This window comes from Chiroxiphia lanceolata, chromosome 14 (assembly GCF_009829145.1).
Source record: "Chiroxiphia lanceolata isolate bChiLan1 chromosome 14, bChiLan1.pri, whole genome shotgun sequence".
NCBI classification, from domain to species: domain Eukaryota; kingdom Metazoa; phylum Chordata; class Aves; order Passeriformes; family Pipridae; genus Chiroxiphia; species Chiroxiphia lanceolata.
Genome location: NC_045650.1, coordinates 15,147,901 through 15,165,073, shown reverse-complemented (window position 1 = coordinate 15,165,073; position 17,173 = coordinate 15,147,901). Strand labels below are relative to the sequence as shown.

The following is a 17,173-nucleotide window of genomic DNA, read 5'->3' as shown; positions in this document are numbered from 1 at the left end:
TGAAAGTACAAATGCATGGCTGAAGTGTCTGGTACAAAATGCATGGTTCACCTCTAAGCGCCTTTAGCTCAGAGTCAGCTCTTCAGATGATGTCAGTATTTATTCATAGACAAAAAATAACTGCCAAAATTAAACTGAAGAAAGACTTTTTCAGGAAGACATAGAAAAGCAGAGGTGCTAGTTGTTGATACGATACTTGTGAACTGGCAGGAGACATTATCCCTCCCAAAGGAGCCAGTGGCAGCCCTGTGCTGGTGTGATGGGGCACTGCTGAGGCTGAGATGTGCCTTAAACTGAGTATTGAGTTCCTAATTGTTTGGAATCCGAAGGGACTCAAGGTTACTTTTTGTATTGTATTATTCCCCTTATTTTTTCTTTAATCAGCTCTTCTGTGGTATCCAGTCCTGCGAGCAGGGAGGAATTACCCTTCCACTGACAGGGGAACAACTTAGGGTTGGTCACACCTCTGGAGAAGCTGGACATTGTTTTGTAACTCAAAAATATGTTTTATAACATGAAAAAAATGCATGGCAATATCACAAATCCCCCTTTCCTGAGAGCATGGAGCATTAGACAGCAGAGGGTCCCAAATCCTACCATGCCCTCCAGACATCCACAGCTGCTCCCTGTACTGTGATAGTGGCCATTTCATAAAGAATTTTTATTTAAATTTTTTTTTTCAATTTTATGTGAGTGATCCCCCTGCCATCTGCATCATCAGTTCTTTTACTTCTTTTATTATAGCGTTTATTTTTATAGTTCACTCTTTTTATCATAGTGGCGGTCAGGGGGCATCCAGGTGTGTCCTTGATCACTCGACCAGCTCGATCTGCTTCACACTGGCCATACCTCGCTTTCCTTCCCTCCCTTTTCTCTGGGTGTTTCCGTCAGGAACGTTCTATGGGACACGGACAGGGGTGGACACATCCCCGACACCTCAGAGACCCCCGAGTCCTCACGGCCTCAGGGGCCGCCCCCGCCCCGCCTCTGGCCCCGCCCTCATCCCGGCCCCGCCCCCCGCCCCCGTCACTCTCAAATTAACCCCGCCCCTCAACCCCGGCCCCGCCCCTCGCCCGCCGCTCCCGGCAGCCCCCGCGGGGTGGGGCGGGCGCGGGCCCGTCACGTGAGCGCCGCTCTGGGGCCCGCGGTGGTGGCGGCGTCGGGAGAGTCGGTGTGGGACCCGTGAGAGCCCGGTGAGGAGCCGGTGTGGAGCTGGTGAGTGTCGGTGTGGGACCCGGGAGAGCTCTGTGAGGGTTGGTGTGGAGCCGGTGAGTGTCGGTGTGGGACCCGTGAGAGCCCGGTGAGGAGCCGGTGAGTGTCGGTGTGGGAGGCGCGAGAGCCCGGTGAGTGCCGGTGAGAGCCCCGGTCGGTGCCCGTGGGCCCGGCGGCTGGCGGGGCTCGGCTGCCCGGGCTGTTCGTAGCCGCTCAGCTCCGGCCTCTCCTGCCTCACGCCCCGATGTGCAGCATCAGTCCGGGAGCAAGATTTCTGCCCTTCCTGCTAAAAGAAGTCCTCCCCAGCGACGTGAAAATACCCCGAGTGCTCTTGGTTCTCTTTCAGACCTTCAAGCCTCTGCAGCGTTCATTTCTGACTGGTTTAAATTTCGTTCGAGGCACGTGACTTCTTTTGGTGTTCACAGCTGAAAAGATGAAACCTTCTGTCACAGAGCAAACTTTTTAGTTGATTTAAAGCAAGAAATGACTCTTGAACACGACAGGCTGTTTCTGCTTGCTGGGTTTTGTGCTGTGGCAGTCAAAAAGCATGTTTTCTGTTTTGTGTAGTTGGTGAGTTTTGGTTTGTTTGGTTTAGTTTGTCTCTGTGAGTTTTTTCAGATGTATGTTTATTAAGAGCGTAATAAGGGCATTAGCTCTTTGCACAGAAACCTCCATTTTTATTGGTATTATAGAAAGCAGCAAATTCAGTATTAAAAATGTGTAGATGTTAAGTGTTTTGTAGTTGCCCTGTAGATTGACTTGTCACAATAAGCATTAACCAAAACTGTGCATATTTAAAGACTACCTTGGCTCTATGGCACAGCACCTGTTCTGGGCAGTATTGTGCTCATTGCTTGCTAGTGGGCATACATTTGTTTATCATTAGCCAGATTTGAAGGACAAGGTATGTCACGGTACAGGACTAGTGTGACAGAAAGCCAGAAACTCCTTCCTGCTGTAGTTTTCTTTTTAATGTTAATTTGTGGTTTAGGTGGTTAAAAAAAGTTAGGCTGTAGAGTTATTAACAAAGCTGTTAATGAGCCTTAGCACAGGAACTTCTGGCACTGCATGTGAGTTCATTGTGTGGCAGATGTCACAGGAGATGTTACAGAGCTGTTTTCAATGAAATGCAGAATTTTCCCCTTTTGCACTTTTGTTTATCATTCTGTGATTGGTCAGAAGGCAACTTGCAAAAGACGCATTTGCTGAAGAGAGGGGCTTATAGCATCACTGAGGCTGAGCAAACTCTGGTGCTAATGTATTCCTGTAGGTAGAGTTACAGTGTTAACTAACAGTACTTAATTTAGAGTGCAAGACTGATTTAATGAGATGTAACTGTAAATCTCTAGAACTGTAAATATTGTGTGTGTTCTTTTAAAGGAAGCAACATACTAGTTTCTCTAAGACTTTGAATTGGTTAGAAATAAGCTTGGTTTCGTGGTCTCTTCCTTCTGCCTTGACCAAGTTACGTAGCAGCTTTCATATGAGAATCATTCCTGAATGTATTTGGGAAAAGAAACAAATGGCAGTGTTCTTTGGGAAGGCTTGAGAGAGGAAATGCTTGACTGTGTGCAGCAAGATGTCCAAATATGTATGGGGAACATAAGCATGGTTAAAGGTCTGCATAAGACTGATTTTAAAGCATTTCAAAACCAGATCTTATAGGTTTAGAAGAAAACGTTCTCAATTCCAGTTACTTGATGTCAACCCTCCTGACACAAGGTAAAACATAAAAAGAACTAGTACTGTTTGTTTCCTTTCTCCAGAATGTTTTAATAGAACTGTTCTGGGGTTTTGCTTCCTTTCTGAAGTTTTATAAAAGTAATATCAATTGAAATTTTCTGGCAGTGCTAACAATGTTTTCCTACCTGTTCCATTCCTGTCAGGGGCCAGCTACAGCACGAAAGTCAAAAGTTGTTGGAAAGTTGAAGGAATGACCACACTGTTTTCCTCTCATCTTACTGAAGCTGGTGTATCTATGTTTTATACAACTGAAATGACTTATTAAATCTGGAGGCTTCTGAGCAAAAGAACAAAAAGGTAAGTGTCTTTAAGTAGACTGCATTACACCTTTGTATAAGATGAGGTGTGTGTTTTTCAACAAAATCTAATTAATATGCAACATCTTTGCTGTGTTGTTGCATGTAGTGAGTGGAAAGGCTGTGTGCCAGAAACTGGGATGTGACTGGACCCCTCAATGTGTAACATACACGGGCAGGTGTGGGAAGTATCAAACTCTCTCTGCCTGTTGGTTGAAAGAGAGCACACCCAGAAGTGTGGTGCTGCCCCATGAATGACTTTGTCAGGATAGTCCCAGTCTTCCCTTTCTTAGGCATGGAAGCAAACAGTGGTTTGTGGGTGACTTCATCATAGTCTATTAGGTCATAGTCTATTTAGTCTACTTTTTTAAGCACAGACCAGCTCAGAATGGTACTTTCTCTGTGGCATTATGTATATTCATGTAGTAGAAGAAGGAACTAAACAGCAGATGACAGAGGATGAGTCTGATGCATTGGCTGTATATGTTCTCAAAGGAAAGCTGGAGGAAGGTCTGAGTAGGGGATGCAATTTTAACTGTTAGTGTCATTTTTTTAATACAGTATATCACTGTGTAACAGATACAATTTCCATTTCTCTTGTGGAATCATCAGTTAAATCTTTAGCAACAGAACTGCAGTGGCCTAAGGGGATATCTTTCAAGAAGAATGAGCAGAGAACAACTGAAAGCTTTCTTAATAGAAAACTTGGAAGCCGTGTTTGCTATCCCATAGGCTTTCCTGTCAACTGCATCAGCTTCTGACAATGTGGGAGGTATGCATTCCCTGCAGGGGATGCAGAGTAGTGAAAATAGACTGGGTGGGTTTAGAAAGCCACGGATCAGCCTTCAGGCAGAGGTTTCCTACAGATGTAATGTTGATTCTAGAGGTAATCTGACAAATGGTTCCTTAAAAAACCCACTCACTTCTGTCATGGTACCTAATCTAGGTGGGTTTAACTGTTAGAGAGAAAACCACTGCTTTCTTTGATCCACTCACAAGACTGAACTTTGATTTAAGAACTCAGCTACCACACTGAATATTAAGAAGCAGTCTGGGAAAAAAGATAATTGTGGCAAGAGAAAGGTAATACACATAGAATAAATACAAGATTAGCAGTAGGTGAGGACAAGTGGACAGAAATAATTGTTACCGTAAATTGCAAGAAATAGACCCTCCAAAAATTGCTGGAAAACAGGCCTTAGCAAATAATTATATGTATTACCACTGAAACAGGTGCTGCTTTTCTTTGTAATGGTAATATAAAGCGTGAAAATTATCTAACAGATCAGTCCATCAGCAGTTAAGTTATTTAGTGTCCATGGTGCCACGTGTCTTACTGTATCATATGTCTTTGTGAGAGGACTTTTAACTCTCTTACAAGAAAGCTTGCCAGGATAAAAACTAGGGATATCACCCTAAGCTATATTTTCAAGATAATTTGAAAGGAGGAAGCAGTTGGGTTGATAATTAGAAAAAAGTACGTTACAAACCTTTATGGTAGGTCTTGTTGGAAGTTGTGATTTACTTTGAAAATAGGGTGGGAGTTAAATTCCATGAGAAGTTAAGAGAGTAAAACAAAAACCTTCAAATGGAGGCAGGAGAAGTATCAATCAAGGCAGAGTTGAGGATTTTTTTTTACTCCCTCCAGCTATTATTTATTCAATACCTGGCTCCAACGTACAAGCTACAAGAATTTTTCTTAAGGAACGTGTACACAGAAGTGCATAGGGATCTGGTGGTACTGAGATTTTTTTTTTGGCCAAACTTTCTGCCAAGCTGTTGCTGCTTGGTGCCATTTGTAGAATTCCATTGTCAGGATACTACTCCCTGGTATAGTGAGCTTGTGAAACAGGAGTGGGCAGGGAACTGGTGCACTTCTAATTTGTTTGGTGAATTAACAGTCACTTGGCTGTTGTGAACTGTTGTTTGTTTGCATTTGTTCATGTTGAATCCTTTGGGGACAATGACTTGCCCTGTCAAATGCAGGGCACATTAGGGAACAAGAGAATACTTTTCTGGGAGATGGAGCCTTTCTGGCTCTTTACAAACAAATTCAGCTGTCCCTGTTGAGTTGTACAGCTGCTTTTCACAGTCTAGTAGAGAATTGGCTACATGAGGGATTCTGGAGTTTATCTTCCTTGGGGACAGGAAGCCTGGTGGACTTCTACTGCCTTATTTTTGTTTCTGAGTGTAGTTCTTCTGTGCTAAAATATAACTGGTTAAATGAGCTCGAAAGAGATGTGTTTATATCTGTGGACTTGGTTAGCTGGTTGTGGCACTTTGGTCTCTCTCTGTTTTATTTTGGTTGATTGGTGCTGTTTGGTTAGGGACAGCTGATGTCTGGAAAACTGCCTTCGTTGCTGTAGTTTTTTATTGAGACTTGTTTTTGTATCCCTGTACTCATGCACAGTATTACTAGTGTAATACTGTTTTTCTTCTATTTGAAATAATTGCTTATTTGGTCTAGCTATGAAAATAACTTCATTTTTGTCTAGACTGGCAGATGCCTTGGAGATCTTCATTGATTAACCCCATGCACTGATCGCTTTTGGGTGTCATATAATTGTCCAGCTGTAATTTTTGGAAGTGCTCCATTTATTTTCTGAATTACTGTTTCAGCAAATGAAAGGACATAGTAAGTTTTGTAACTATTTAGGAGAGGCCTGGGAGATGCACAGACTTTGTTCATTCTTGCACAAACCATTACCTGGAGCAGGATTGTGAGAACTTTGTGTGCTGTGGTTATGAATCTGTGACAGAAATCTAAATGATTCTAGAATATGTTCTGTTGAACTTTTTGTTGTTCATTTTTTGCATAAATCTGACTCCTATAAAAGCAAATAATTCTCGTGCTTATCTAGATGCCTGTATATTTTATATATATATATATATAAATAAACACACAAAAATTTCAACTATAATAATATGAATCACGAATGTTTCTTCATCCTATTTACCTCTCAGTGTATTCTGTAAATTTCTTCAATGTATGGTATTTTGCAATTTAATTTCCTCAATCTTTCCACATTAACATACTGAACATTATAGACTATACAATGTGAAAAAGTTCCATTTTTCATTAAGCGTTGTCAAAATTCCTGTTGCTCCAAATGATTGATATAGGTACGAATTTGAAAGTGATTTTTTTTGAAGTTTTAATCCAGTGATGGAAGGTAAAATATTAAATATCTGGAAAGTGGTGCTCACAATTTACTTGATGCAGTTTACTTGAGTTCAGATGTTTGTGGCAGTAATCCTTTGGCAGATGCAGATTATGTTGTTTGGTTGCAAACTACTTTATACATGTAAAGATTTTAGGTTGATAGAAACGTGGCTCAGGCAATAGTTAAAATTTTTTTACTGTGACTCTGGTGTGAAGATGAAGCCTTAAAAGGACAAGCAAAATGTCAGATGAGCTTTAATTTATTCTTAGGTCATAAACAATGAGAACTGGTTTCACCAGACTGTTGTCAATCTTAACACGTCGTAATAAGAGTCTTGGTGGTCTTTCCAGGTTGCACTGCACACATTCTCTAGCCTGTTGGCAGTGAAGAACCTTAAGGGAAGAGGAGCTGATTGTTTCAAGTGTCTCAACCTTCAAAAGCTTGTTTATGTGTTTTAAAGCTTATTTAGGTTTTTTGTGTGAACGTATGCTTGTGTCTGTTGGCATTTATTCACAAAAAGCAAGTAGGATCCTTGAATTGACTTCTTAAAATCTGACCCTCAGTGCCTACCTTTTCAAATATTGTGCCTCCATTCCCATGAATCCTAGGAAGCACAAGTATAAATATAATCTTTAATGAACACAGAGATCCCAAGCAGTTTAATTGTTCTTGTAAGATCATTGGAGCCCACATTTCTCGACAGTGTTACTATATTAAGTTCTGGTAATTTTAACAAAGCTCTGTTTATTAGTTCAAGTTAAATCCAGTAAAATTGCTTTGTCTCCTTGCTATTCTAGATTCAGGGAAGAATGTTCAACTGTTTGTAACTGCAGGATCTCATAAACAAAGTTGTCTGATTTGTTTTAAATTTGCAGAGTAATTGTACTTCTGTTCAGCTGCTGACAAGCGTGAGCTTTGTATGGTTTTCAATTTTTGTGCAAGTGTAGAAGTACATATGGGTGATATTGGGAAATAAAACGTGTTTGCAGTGGAAAACTACTTGCAGGATTTTTTCCTTGTGTGGAATGACTGCTGCTCTGTGATAATGAGAAAGTTGTAGCTATTTTAAGGCTATGGTGGAGTATGTTTTTTAAATTGTTCATGGCAATATTACTTTGAGAGGCTGCCAGAAGCTGCTTCTACAATTTGACAGAAAAAGAAATAATATTATAAAAGGAAATATTTCATGTTCATTTTACATCTTTCTGAAAACTTATTTTCTCTTGACATAGAGGAGTCCAATTCCTTAAGGGTTTGTCCTTGTGTGATGGGTACTTTTGATGAGAACTTAATCTTGTCTGTTGTCTGAAGGTCACAGAAGCATAATGTAATCCAGGTTGAAAGGGACTTCAGGAGGCCTTGTTCAAGCCCTTGCTCAAAGATGGATCAGACCCAGTTGGTCAAAGCTCTGTTCAGCTGTGTCTTAGAAACCTCAGAGAACGGAGACTGCAACCTCCTCGCACCCTGTTTTCACTGCCTGACTTTTGCCTTATGGTGCAAAAGGAGGGGTTGGGGTTACTTGGCCATAGTTTACTTCTGGAAATGTGGGTGGTTATAAATGTGCTTATTAGTATTTGGGGGTTTTAGGTGTGATTGGATTTCAAAGTAAGATTTTTGGAGCATTAGAAGAATCCTTCCACTTATATATTGGTGAAATAACCTGCATTAATTTTAGTGAAAATGTTTGGATTTAAAAAATACCCTGACAGATAATACCTTATCTTCATTACATATTTATTCAACTTGATTAGCTCTGAATAACTCTAATTTGCATCATTAAAGTGTTGAAAATGAAACAGAGTAGTTGGTTGTAGTTCTATAATGAAGTGTTCTATAGAAATTGAAGTCAGATAGTGAATTCATTCTCACTGTAAAGTATGTTGAAAGAAATGAGTCTCATGAAGAGTTGGGGGAATTTCACTCAAAGTAAACTTCCATACACAGAAACACAAATTGCTGCAAGAGCCACACACACCTTGTTTGCTTGAAGTGGCCTGGTGGGGTGGCAGCATCGAGGGGAGCTCTGACCTCTGTGATGTCAGGTTCCTCAAAGAGAAATTTTTCTGAGAACCTGAAAGGGTCTGTGCCTGTTTCTTTTAACTTTTCTACATCTCGGTGTAAATTGTAGTCAGCGTTCTGGATTATTTCCGAATCTCAACTCACCTCATGTAATTCTGCAGTTCAGCCAAAGCTCAGTGAGGGTGCAGTAGGGGGAGGAAATAATACAGAAAGCAAAGGAGGAAACGGAAAGGCTTTTGAAACACTTGGTGCTGTTCCCTGTGTGAGCAGCAGGAGTAACTCGGGATTGGAAGGGATAAGGAACGTCCAGAGGAGCTTTTGTTCTGCAGAGCTTCGGCAGTGCTTTGGCTCCCAGGTGAGTGTCCAGGAGCCTGGGTGGGCTCGTGTGACCTCTGCTGAGGTCCTTCCCGTGGCTTTGCTGGTGGAGTAGCTGTAGTTGCAAAATGAAGAGCCAGCTCGGGTGTGCCAGTACCTGCTGCAGTCAGAATTTCCATTTTGCAGTGCAGATCTATTCAGGGTTGTCACACCTTCTAAAAGTCACTTTTCTAGGGCTTGTTTGTTCACTCTTGTCTCTCGTGGTTAGTGCAGCCTTAATTTAAATTTATGTGAGCTCCAGTTAAAACCGCTTAGTCTCTGCTGACATAGAAAAACTGGTGCTGCTGTGCCTCTGTCTGTCTCACCTGGCACTTCTCACTTAAAATACAAATAAAAACCACTTCATGTGGAAGAATTTTTAAAATAGACTTCTAAGTATATGCCTTTTACCTTTATAAAACCTTAAATTTCTGTCAATTAGGGGAAGTCATTTGAACAAATATTGGATGTTCGTAAGTTAGCATAGTAATATAGCAAAAGTTAAATCTGCCTTAAGTTTTGTGGTATTTAAGATACTGCAAGGAAGGAAAAACTGTGAAAGTATCTTCCCTTTAAATTTTATTGTCAAAACATTAGACTCCAGTGTTGCAGTAGTATTTCTGTAAAGGAGAGATTGAAAGGGCAGTGATTTAATTTTGATTGCTAATAGCTTTTCATTTAAACTATTCACATTGCACTAACATTAGTTCAGGACTATTGTTTCAGTGTGTGGAGAAAGCTGAGATAACTGGAGACCCAGAAGGGGCACACAGGCTCTGTGGCATTCTGTTTTTCTTCACTTTTTCAACTTAACGTGTTCTTTTGTTAAATATTTTTTTTGCCTGATTTTTTTGCTGATAAACTGTATCACTGAATATTACAACTCTAAACACAGTGTCGAGTTTCTTGTATTCTTTATGGAAGGCTCGGGCAACAAACCTGTAGAACTTCAGGTTGTGGTTTCCCACTTTAATCCTGCACAGACACGTTCCTGTGCTGTTATGGGACTGTCAAAGCACTTTGCCTCTTGCAGTCGGATCTGTCGCTGTCACTTGTGTGGGACTGTTGCAGTGTCACTGTCAGCCCCCTGTTGCACAGGAGCATGGGCTGACTTGTCAAGGTGCAGAGAGATCTGGGCAAAGTTTCCGGTGTTGAGAGGGGAGAAAAAGTGCTTATTTAAGACTACAATGTTACATGTATAGAATAGGAACAAAGATTGTGTAGTCTGTAGTGCCTTTCCCCCCCAAACAAACAGAACCTCTTCAAGATTGCTGTGGGATGTCAGATCAGTTGATGAAGGGTGTGTGACGAGTGAAAGGGAAGTATGAGTGTTTTCCCAGTGTTACTTCTAGAGACCCCTTGTGCGCTGTTGGGAAATTAAGACGATGCATCCTGTGCCATGAGATTCTGTCTTTTAGTAATACCATTTAAAAAATAAATAAAATCCTTTTCCTTCAAGTACGTGAAGGTTGTTTGGACCAGAAGGCTGGACACTCCCTCTTCTGGTGTGCTAACTGAAGCTCCAGTTAGGAAATGGGGGATTGTTTTTAAATGGGGGTTTTTTTGTTGTTGTTGTTGTTTAAACTTGAAACACTTAAGTGTATGGACATGCTTGTGACTTCAAGAGCTGTGCAATAATACTCCAGGTAGGTTGCATTTCATAATATGTGTTTCCAGTCACTTAAAACAAGTACTCTAATGTCTGTTGACTGAACTAATAATAGTATTCCAACAACTGAATTCCAGTCTAGAGCTTTAGTCAGAATATTTCTTATAATAAGAACCAATTGCAAAGCTAGTAATGAATTTGTTGGATTTAGATGCTTTTAAATAGTGACCCTCAATTATGAGGCATTGTGTAGTGTTTTCTAATTACCAGTAACTTGCAAAACATTCTTGTAAGTTCTTGATGTCTACCTGTAGACCTCCAAAATCTAAAAATCTCTCCTGTAAATAGTATGTATTCCAGGAGGAAGTTTAAGTCTCCAATTTGTGCTTACTTATCAGATACCTGGTATGGCCTCATCGTCAACACCTAAATATAATTCAAACTCCTTGGAGAGTTCAGGTAAAAGGGTGAGTGTAACTTTCTTCATATTTTTATTTTTTTTACATCAGAGTTCTCAGAGATCGTTGTCTTGCATATTTGGTTAGAAAAATGAGTATTTAAATGAACTCTTGAATGTATCTACTTATTTTTATTGCTAAAATTTTAATGCAGTTAACTGAGTTGATTTAAATATCTTTTGGAATGGATGGGTGAAGTATTCGCTGTCACAGCTAATGAGAGCCTCCTTCAAATCAGTTCTAATGTACTTTTATCCTTGAAACTTTTTGGCCCTTTTTGCCCTAGAAAGATTCTGTATTGCAATTGCAAAGTTAAACCTTGTTATGTTTGTTTGGCTCAGTTTTAAAATGTTCATCTGCAGTGAAAAATACATTAAAACAATCTAAATGTCATCCCCCTCTGCTTTTTGATGCTGTGCAGCTGAAGAAAATGTAACCTGGGTGCAAGAAAACAGAACCTACTGAATGTGGGAAAGTCACAAAAGAGTAGATAGTGTGTGATAGTTGTGAGTACATTGCTTTAGTAATTTCAGTTGATTTGGTCTTCTGAGTCCGGTCTACTTGGAAAATTAAATGCACAAAATCTGCAGAGAACTTACAGTATAGAAATTTAATTCCAATTTAATGCAAATATAATTGACTGTTCTTTTAGGAGAAAGACTAGAACATGGTTATGTTTCAGATCTGTTCAACCTTTAAATGTTTAATAGCTGCAGTTTAAGATAGTGGTATGTTCCTGTTTTGGTTCAGTCTGTCAATTCCTACTGTGGCAAAACCTGTTCTTTCCAATGCAGGAATTACTTTTAAGGGTTTTTTTTAATCTGAAACCTGAAGAAATTGTAAATAAAATATGGTGTGCTGTTGTGCTTCTCTTCTCTAGACTCTAAAAGATGGAACTAACTGGGAGCAAAATGAAGAAATACCTCGTCTACCAGGAGAGACGAGAGTTACAGGTATAAGCTCTAGAGCTGCCTGATGCAGTGTGTTCAGCACTCTGGCAAATACATGTATCTTACTGGATTGTTTTGTAGTTTGGCCTGGTTTGGGCAGGGGGCCAAAGTAAGTCATGCTGAAATGTCCTGAATTTTTCAAAGTAATTGTGAAAGGGACTTTTTATCACATATCACAAATGACTTTTTTAGCCTTTAAAATCTTGATTTCCACCTATAGCAGATCCTCTGACAGAAGGAAATTGCAAGCCAAGTTGTGTCATAACTGTATTTACAGACTGAGTCGTGCATGTCTAGTGATGAGAGCTCCTCCAAGCTTTCCAAAGTCAGAATTCCACATGCCACCCACCATGTATTGATACCTTGTACAGCAGTGTGGAACCTGAGCCCAAACTGTGACTTCCCTAAGTACTATCTTGTGTGTCCTTGACACAATAGGACAGGAACAGGGCTACTCTGCCCTTGTTGGCCTTTACATACAGTGATGTTGTAGCATAAGGGAGATTAAAGTATTTTGTTCAATTTTCTTACTTGATGGAGGATCTTCCTGAAGTGGACTTTTTGTTGAGGTCTGTCTTTTATTTGTGGAGCTTCTCCTCCCCCCTGCCGAGGATTTATTAGGTAGGTTTGTAAACAAGATTGACTGAGGTGAAAGCAAAGTGGTGATTCAGAGGAAGCAGTTTTGTTTTTAATGAGGAAGGCATGAGGGAGAGGGTGTGGGACTAAGATGGATGTATGATATGATCCTTATGAAAACTGACTGTGCTTCAGGGCACCACACTGGAAGGAGGGTGCTTGTTGTGGAAGACAGATAAGTAGCTTGGGCTAAAGAAATGAGTGGACAGGAAGAAATAGGTGGAAGTCTTTAATGTCATGGCTAGACTCGATGTCTTAGAGGTCTTTTCCAGCCTTAGCAATTCCATGATTCTGATTGCATTGCTTCACTTAAATCTGCTTTTTGAGTGGTATGTGTTAGTATTTGGTTTGTTACTGTCCTTGCTGAAACACTGCTGATGGCACTGATTTGATTCCTCAAATTGAAACGTAATGTTTCTCTTCAGCATGCTGAATTCCCTAAACACTTCACAATTTGAACTACTACTTTAAAGCAGAATTGTTTACAGAAAGATGTAATGGCATCAACAATGTATTTCTTCTGGGATAGTGAATAGACTGGTACAGTAATAGCAGGACTCACTGTTCTGTGTCCCACCCTCTCCCATGTACTGCTGAGAAAGAGAACACAGATGTAACCAGGGAAGGCTACTGAAATCTGTGCACTTAATTTGGACAAGTTTAGTATATGAGTCGTTCATATTTTTTTAATAATTCTAGTGGATAAAACTCAAATTTATTACTTTTTAAATTCATTCATCTCGGAGTGGCTCTTATGAGTACAGCTCTCTTTTTATTTTACTGCTACTTAACTGATGCTGTCTTTAGCTCTCATTTTGTCTTCTCACAATCTTTAAGAAGTGCTGTATTTCTTACAGACAAGGATGTTATTTATATGTGTCCATTTAATGGCCCGGTTAAAGGAAGAGTGTACATCACAAACTACAGGCTGTACCTAAGAAGTGTGGAAAATGTGAGTAATATGCCACAATTACTTCCATGGGATGGGTTGGCTTAAAGTTCCTTCTGTTCACCCCCACTGCCTTTGATTTATTTTGTGGCCATTATTTGTGGCCACACATATGCTTGTGGAATTGCATGGGAGGTTTTTTGCTTGAAATGGTCCGTAATGTTTGTAGTAACCATATCTTAAATGTGTAATTGCCTTTGTGCCACTGAGAAATCTGTATAAAAACAGAAGTTCTTCAAAGTTAAATGTGTTGTAAAAGGGTGATTTTTGCCTGGTAAAATTGGTTTAGTCACACTGAACTGATACCTTTATATTTTGCCTGTTGGACCTTTCTTCATAGCTGTTCCCTTTACACTTATTCTATGATAGATCAAGGGCAGCAGCTAATGATGTGCAATAGTTCTTAACATGGCAATCAGTAAAGCAAAACTTTGATTGTCCTTGAAAAAGAAAAGAAAAATACTTTGATCAATAGAACCTCGTGGATGGGGGGAGTGGTAGTTGTTTGATAAGCAGCAAGATGGAAGAGAATAAAATGCACTTGTGATCCGTTTCATATGTTTGGGGATTTTTAAAAATTAAGGGTTTGGGACTTTTGAACTGAGGTCTTTGTGGTTGTAGATAACTCTACTAGTAATATCTTTTTTTTTAAATTTAGTTCTACTTTATACTGTATATCAATAAAGCAGTATTAGCAAGCAGAGGCAATCAATAGAATATAGCAGGAGGCATCTTTTAGGGTGTTGCCACCTATTTTCTCTGTGTCCTGTATTAGGCATGAAATATTTCTGTTGCATGTTAAATTGGATGATGCTCAAGGCTGTAGAGTGACAGTACAGACTTCGTAATATGTTGGGAGGGAAGACTCAGAGGCAGAAACATGCTTTTGCTTCCTGTATGAATTTTATGTCTGCTTTCTATTCTGGAATGCATAAGAACATTTTGCTTGAGTCTTCTTTTCAGAATAATCTTTTCCTTACTCAAAACTTTCCTTGCAGGATCCAGTTGTGGTATTGAACGTTCCACTGGGCGTAATTTCAAGGATTGAAAAAATGGGAGGAGCTTCCAGCAGAGGAGAAAACTCTTATGGATTAGATATAACCTGTAAAGTAAGACTTTCCAGTAACTAAATAGGAAATGAAATCTAGAGGTTTACCTATTTATAGGAAGGAAAAAGTACATGTTCCTTACAGCTGAATTTAAAAAGAGCTTTTTGGAACTGGACAGGGAAATACCTTTTGTATGAAGGGCTGTGTAACTGTCCTCTCTGCGTGCAAGGAGGATTGGTCTTGCTTTTTGAATCACTAATTGACAAGAGGTTTTGCAGACTAGTCTTGCTTTAGGATACCGTTCCTGCATTGCTTCATTATTTCCTTTGTTCTAAAAGGAATTTTTAAAATAATCTGTTTGAAGAACACCTCAAATAGGGCCTTTGTAAGCTGTAAAACCAGTGAGAAGTTTGTGTAACAACCATTTCTATTTTGTTAGTTTCACAAAAAATTGTTGCCATAAAAAATTACAGTCATAGGGGAGTTCCCAGTGGGTAATTCAGGGTCCTTTATTGGACTCATTAATCGAGTGTGTTTGCACATTTGATTCTTAGCAGTTAATGTGCAGAGAGCTTATTTTTGACACTAGTGGTGAGAAAACAACCAGAGATGTATTCTACACAGAATATTGACAAATTTTCATTTTGAAAATGTAGCATAATTCCCATCCTGCAAACATTCAATAGCTTGGGAGGCTTTTTAGTGAATCAGATACGGCCCCTTCTGATGGCTTCATGCCCAAGTGGAGTTTGCACCACACAAAGTGTGGTACTGCTTTATTTGTACAATTCTTAAGCTCTATTCTATTTTATGGGATAAGAAATAAAACTGAACGTTCACAAGGGTTTGAGGTGTGTTGCAAGCAGATTCTAAATCATGTTTAGTGTATAATATAGCATTTGTACAGAGAGAAGCATCTTTCTGCTTTGGTTCACCTAAACGATAATGGCTTTGTTTTAGGATATGAGGAATTTACGGTTTGCATTAAAACAAGAAGGGCACAGTAGAAGAGATATATTTGAAGTCCTCACAAAATATGCTTTTCCCCAGTCTCATAACTTGGTAAGTTACATCATTTATACTACTGAGTTGTCTCTTAATGCAGAGTTCTTGCCAATTAACTGTTTGACCTACTAATGGCTACATTACATCTGCTTAAAAAGAATAACCATAGAATCTGCTGTCAGCATAAACTAAAAAAAATTAATGCTTCCATTTTGTATATTTACAACAGTTCTATCTATATATTTTGTAAAATTATGGATGCTACACGCTGTACTTCAGGTAAACTACTGAGCACCTCTGCTCCATACAGATTTCATTGCTTAAAAACTGCAAGTTATCCTCTCTAATTAGGGAATATAATAGTACATGCCTTACTTGATTTCTTGAAAATGTTAAACTATCAGACAATCCCCAAAGCAATGATAAATGTGGATCACCAAGAGTTTTACTTCAGGACAAAAAGACATGGTAAGACAACACTTGTTTTATTGAAGAAACTTATGAAAAATATAACAGGCAACTAATCCAGTAATGAATTTACACAGATTTATTTCAGGTTAAAAGAGCATTTTATGGAAGGAATTGAGTGACAATAATGCAAACTAACCATTATCTTCTATTTCTTTGACAAAATCTGTTTATTGTACTTGGTGTGAATAATTTGACATCTCTTTAGTAAATGCTGTATTTTGTCCTTTGTAATACTTAGTTTACACTTTATTGGTGTACCTTTATTTAGGATAGTTGTATAAGAGCTCCATTCACAACATATTGGAGGGTTCTGCTCTGAATTTTTAAGAACTGTGTTCTGAGAATTGTTTGATATATGAGGCTGCAGCAAGAATCTTATTTCCTTTTACGAAGATACATGTGAGTCAATGGGCTAGACCCTGTAAACATTTAACTCTTCAAAACTTCTTTGCAGAAATTTTGTGTTCCCTATGCAAACTGTGAAATGAAAGCATGAGGAAAAATAAATGCTTTTGCTTAGCATATTTTGTAGTGTTGACTAATAGGTCTTTAGAATTTAAACAGATTTCTACATTTGTGTAGTGTGAGCAGTTCTGGTCACAAAGAAGATGAAGTGAATATATCTCTCAACTCTACTGGCATTTTACGTATCTTGCAATGGAGAATGATTGAATGCACGACAGGATATATGGACTTAGAAAGTATGATGGAAAAGAGGAAGCTATATGTAGAAATATCATTAGGTCCTGGCTTCTGTTTCAAGTAGGACTGTAGATTAGGTTATCCAAGCCAATTCTGGAATATTTCCTGTGAGGTAGGTTCTGTCATGTCTCTGGGCAATCTCATCCACATGCTCATGGTGAAGAATTTTTTTTCCTTACATTGAGGAGTTGTGGACTTGAATGTAGTGAAAATGGATAAATCAAGTTGTAACTGACTTAGGACTGAGTGCCTTGTGGAATTACTTTTTTTATGGTGTCCAATCCGACTCTAGGGCTTGTGTTGATGAAATGTGGACTTGTATTAGGTTTTGTCACCCAAAAAGACCCGATGATCATCTCTAGTGATGGCAGTGACTAATGTGGGGAGTAGTCCACTTCCTGCTTTATTTGCTGGACCTGTTGAACCAAGTAAAGCTCATCCTTATATTGCCTGCATGAGTGTAACTTGCCAGTAAAAGTTGCACTCAGTAACAAAAGTCTTGGTCAAGGCAGTAGCAATTTTGCCTTTGGATTCAGTAAGGCACCAAAGCTGGGAA

The 17,173-nt window shown here is 39.3% G+C and overlaps 1 protein-coding gene across 9 annotated transcripts in view; it reads left to right on the top strand.

The window, feature by feature from the left end:
- Nucleotides 1–1,089: 1,089 nt before the first annotated feature.
- Nucleotides 1,090–17,173, top strand: part of MTM1 (myotubularin 1) — a 40,218-nt gene continuing 24,134 nt past the window's right edge. For 3 of the 9 annotated variants that reach the window (XM_032702198.1, XM_032702192.1, XM_032702200.1), the window contains exons 1-7: nucleotides 1,090–1,204; nucleotides 3,099–3,252; nucleotides 10,796–10,864; nucleotides 11,736–11,808; nucleotides 13,299–13,393; nucleotides 14,389–14,499; nucleotides 15,400–15,501. In XM_032702198.1, the coding sequence (XP_032558089.1) occupies nucleotides 10,805–10,864; nucleotides 11,736–11,808; nucleotides 13,299–13,393; nucleotides 14,389–14,499; nucleotides 15,400–15,501 (441 nt within the window). In that variant the 5' untranslated portion in view covers nucleotides 1,090–1,204; nucleotides 3,099–3,252; nucleotides 10,796–10,804. The other 6 variants (XM_032702197.1, XM_032702196.1, XM_032702194.1 and 3 more) reach the window with 6 other exon arrangements.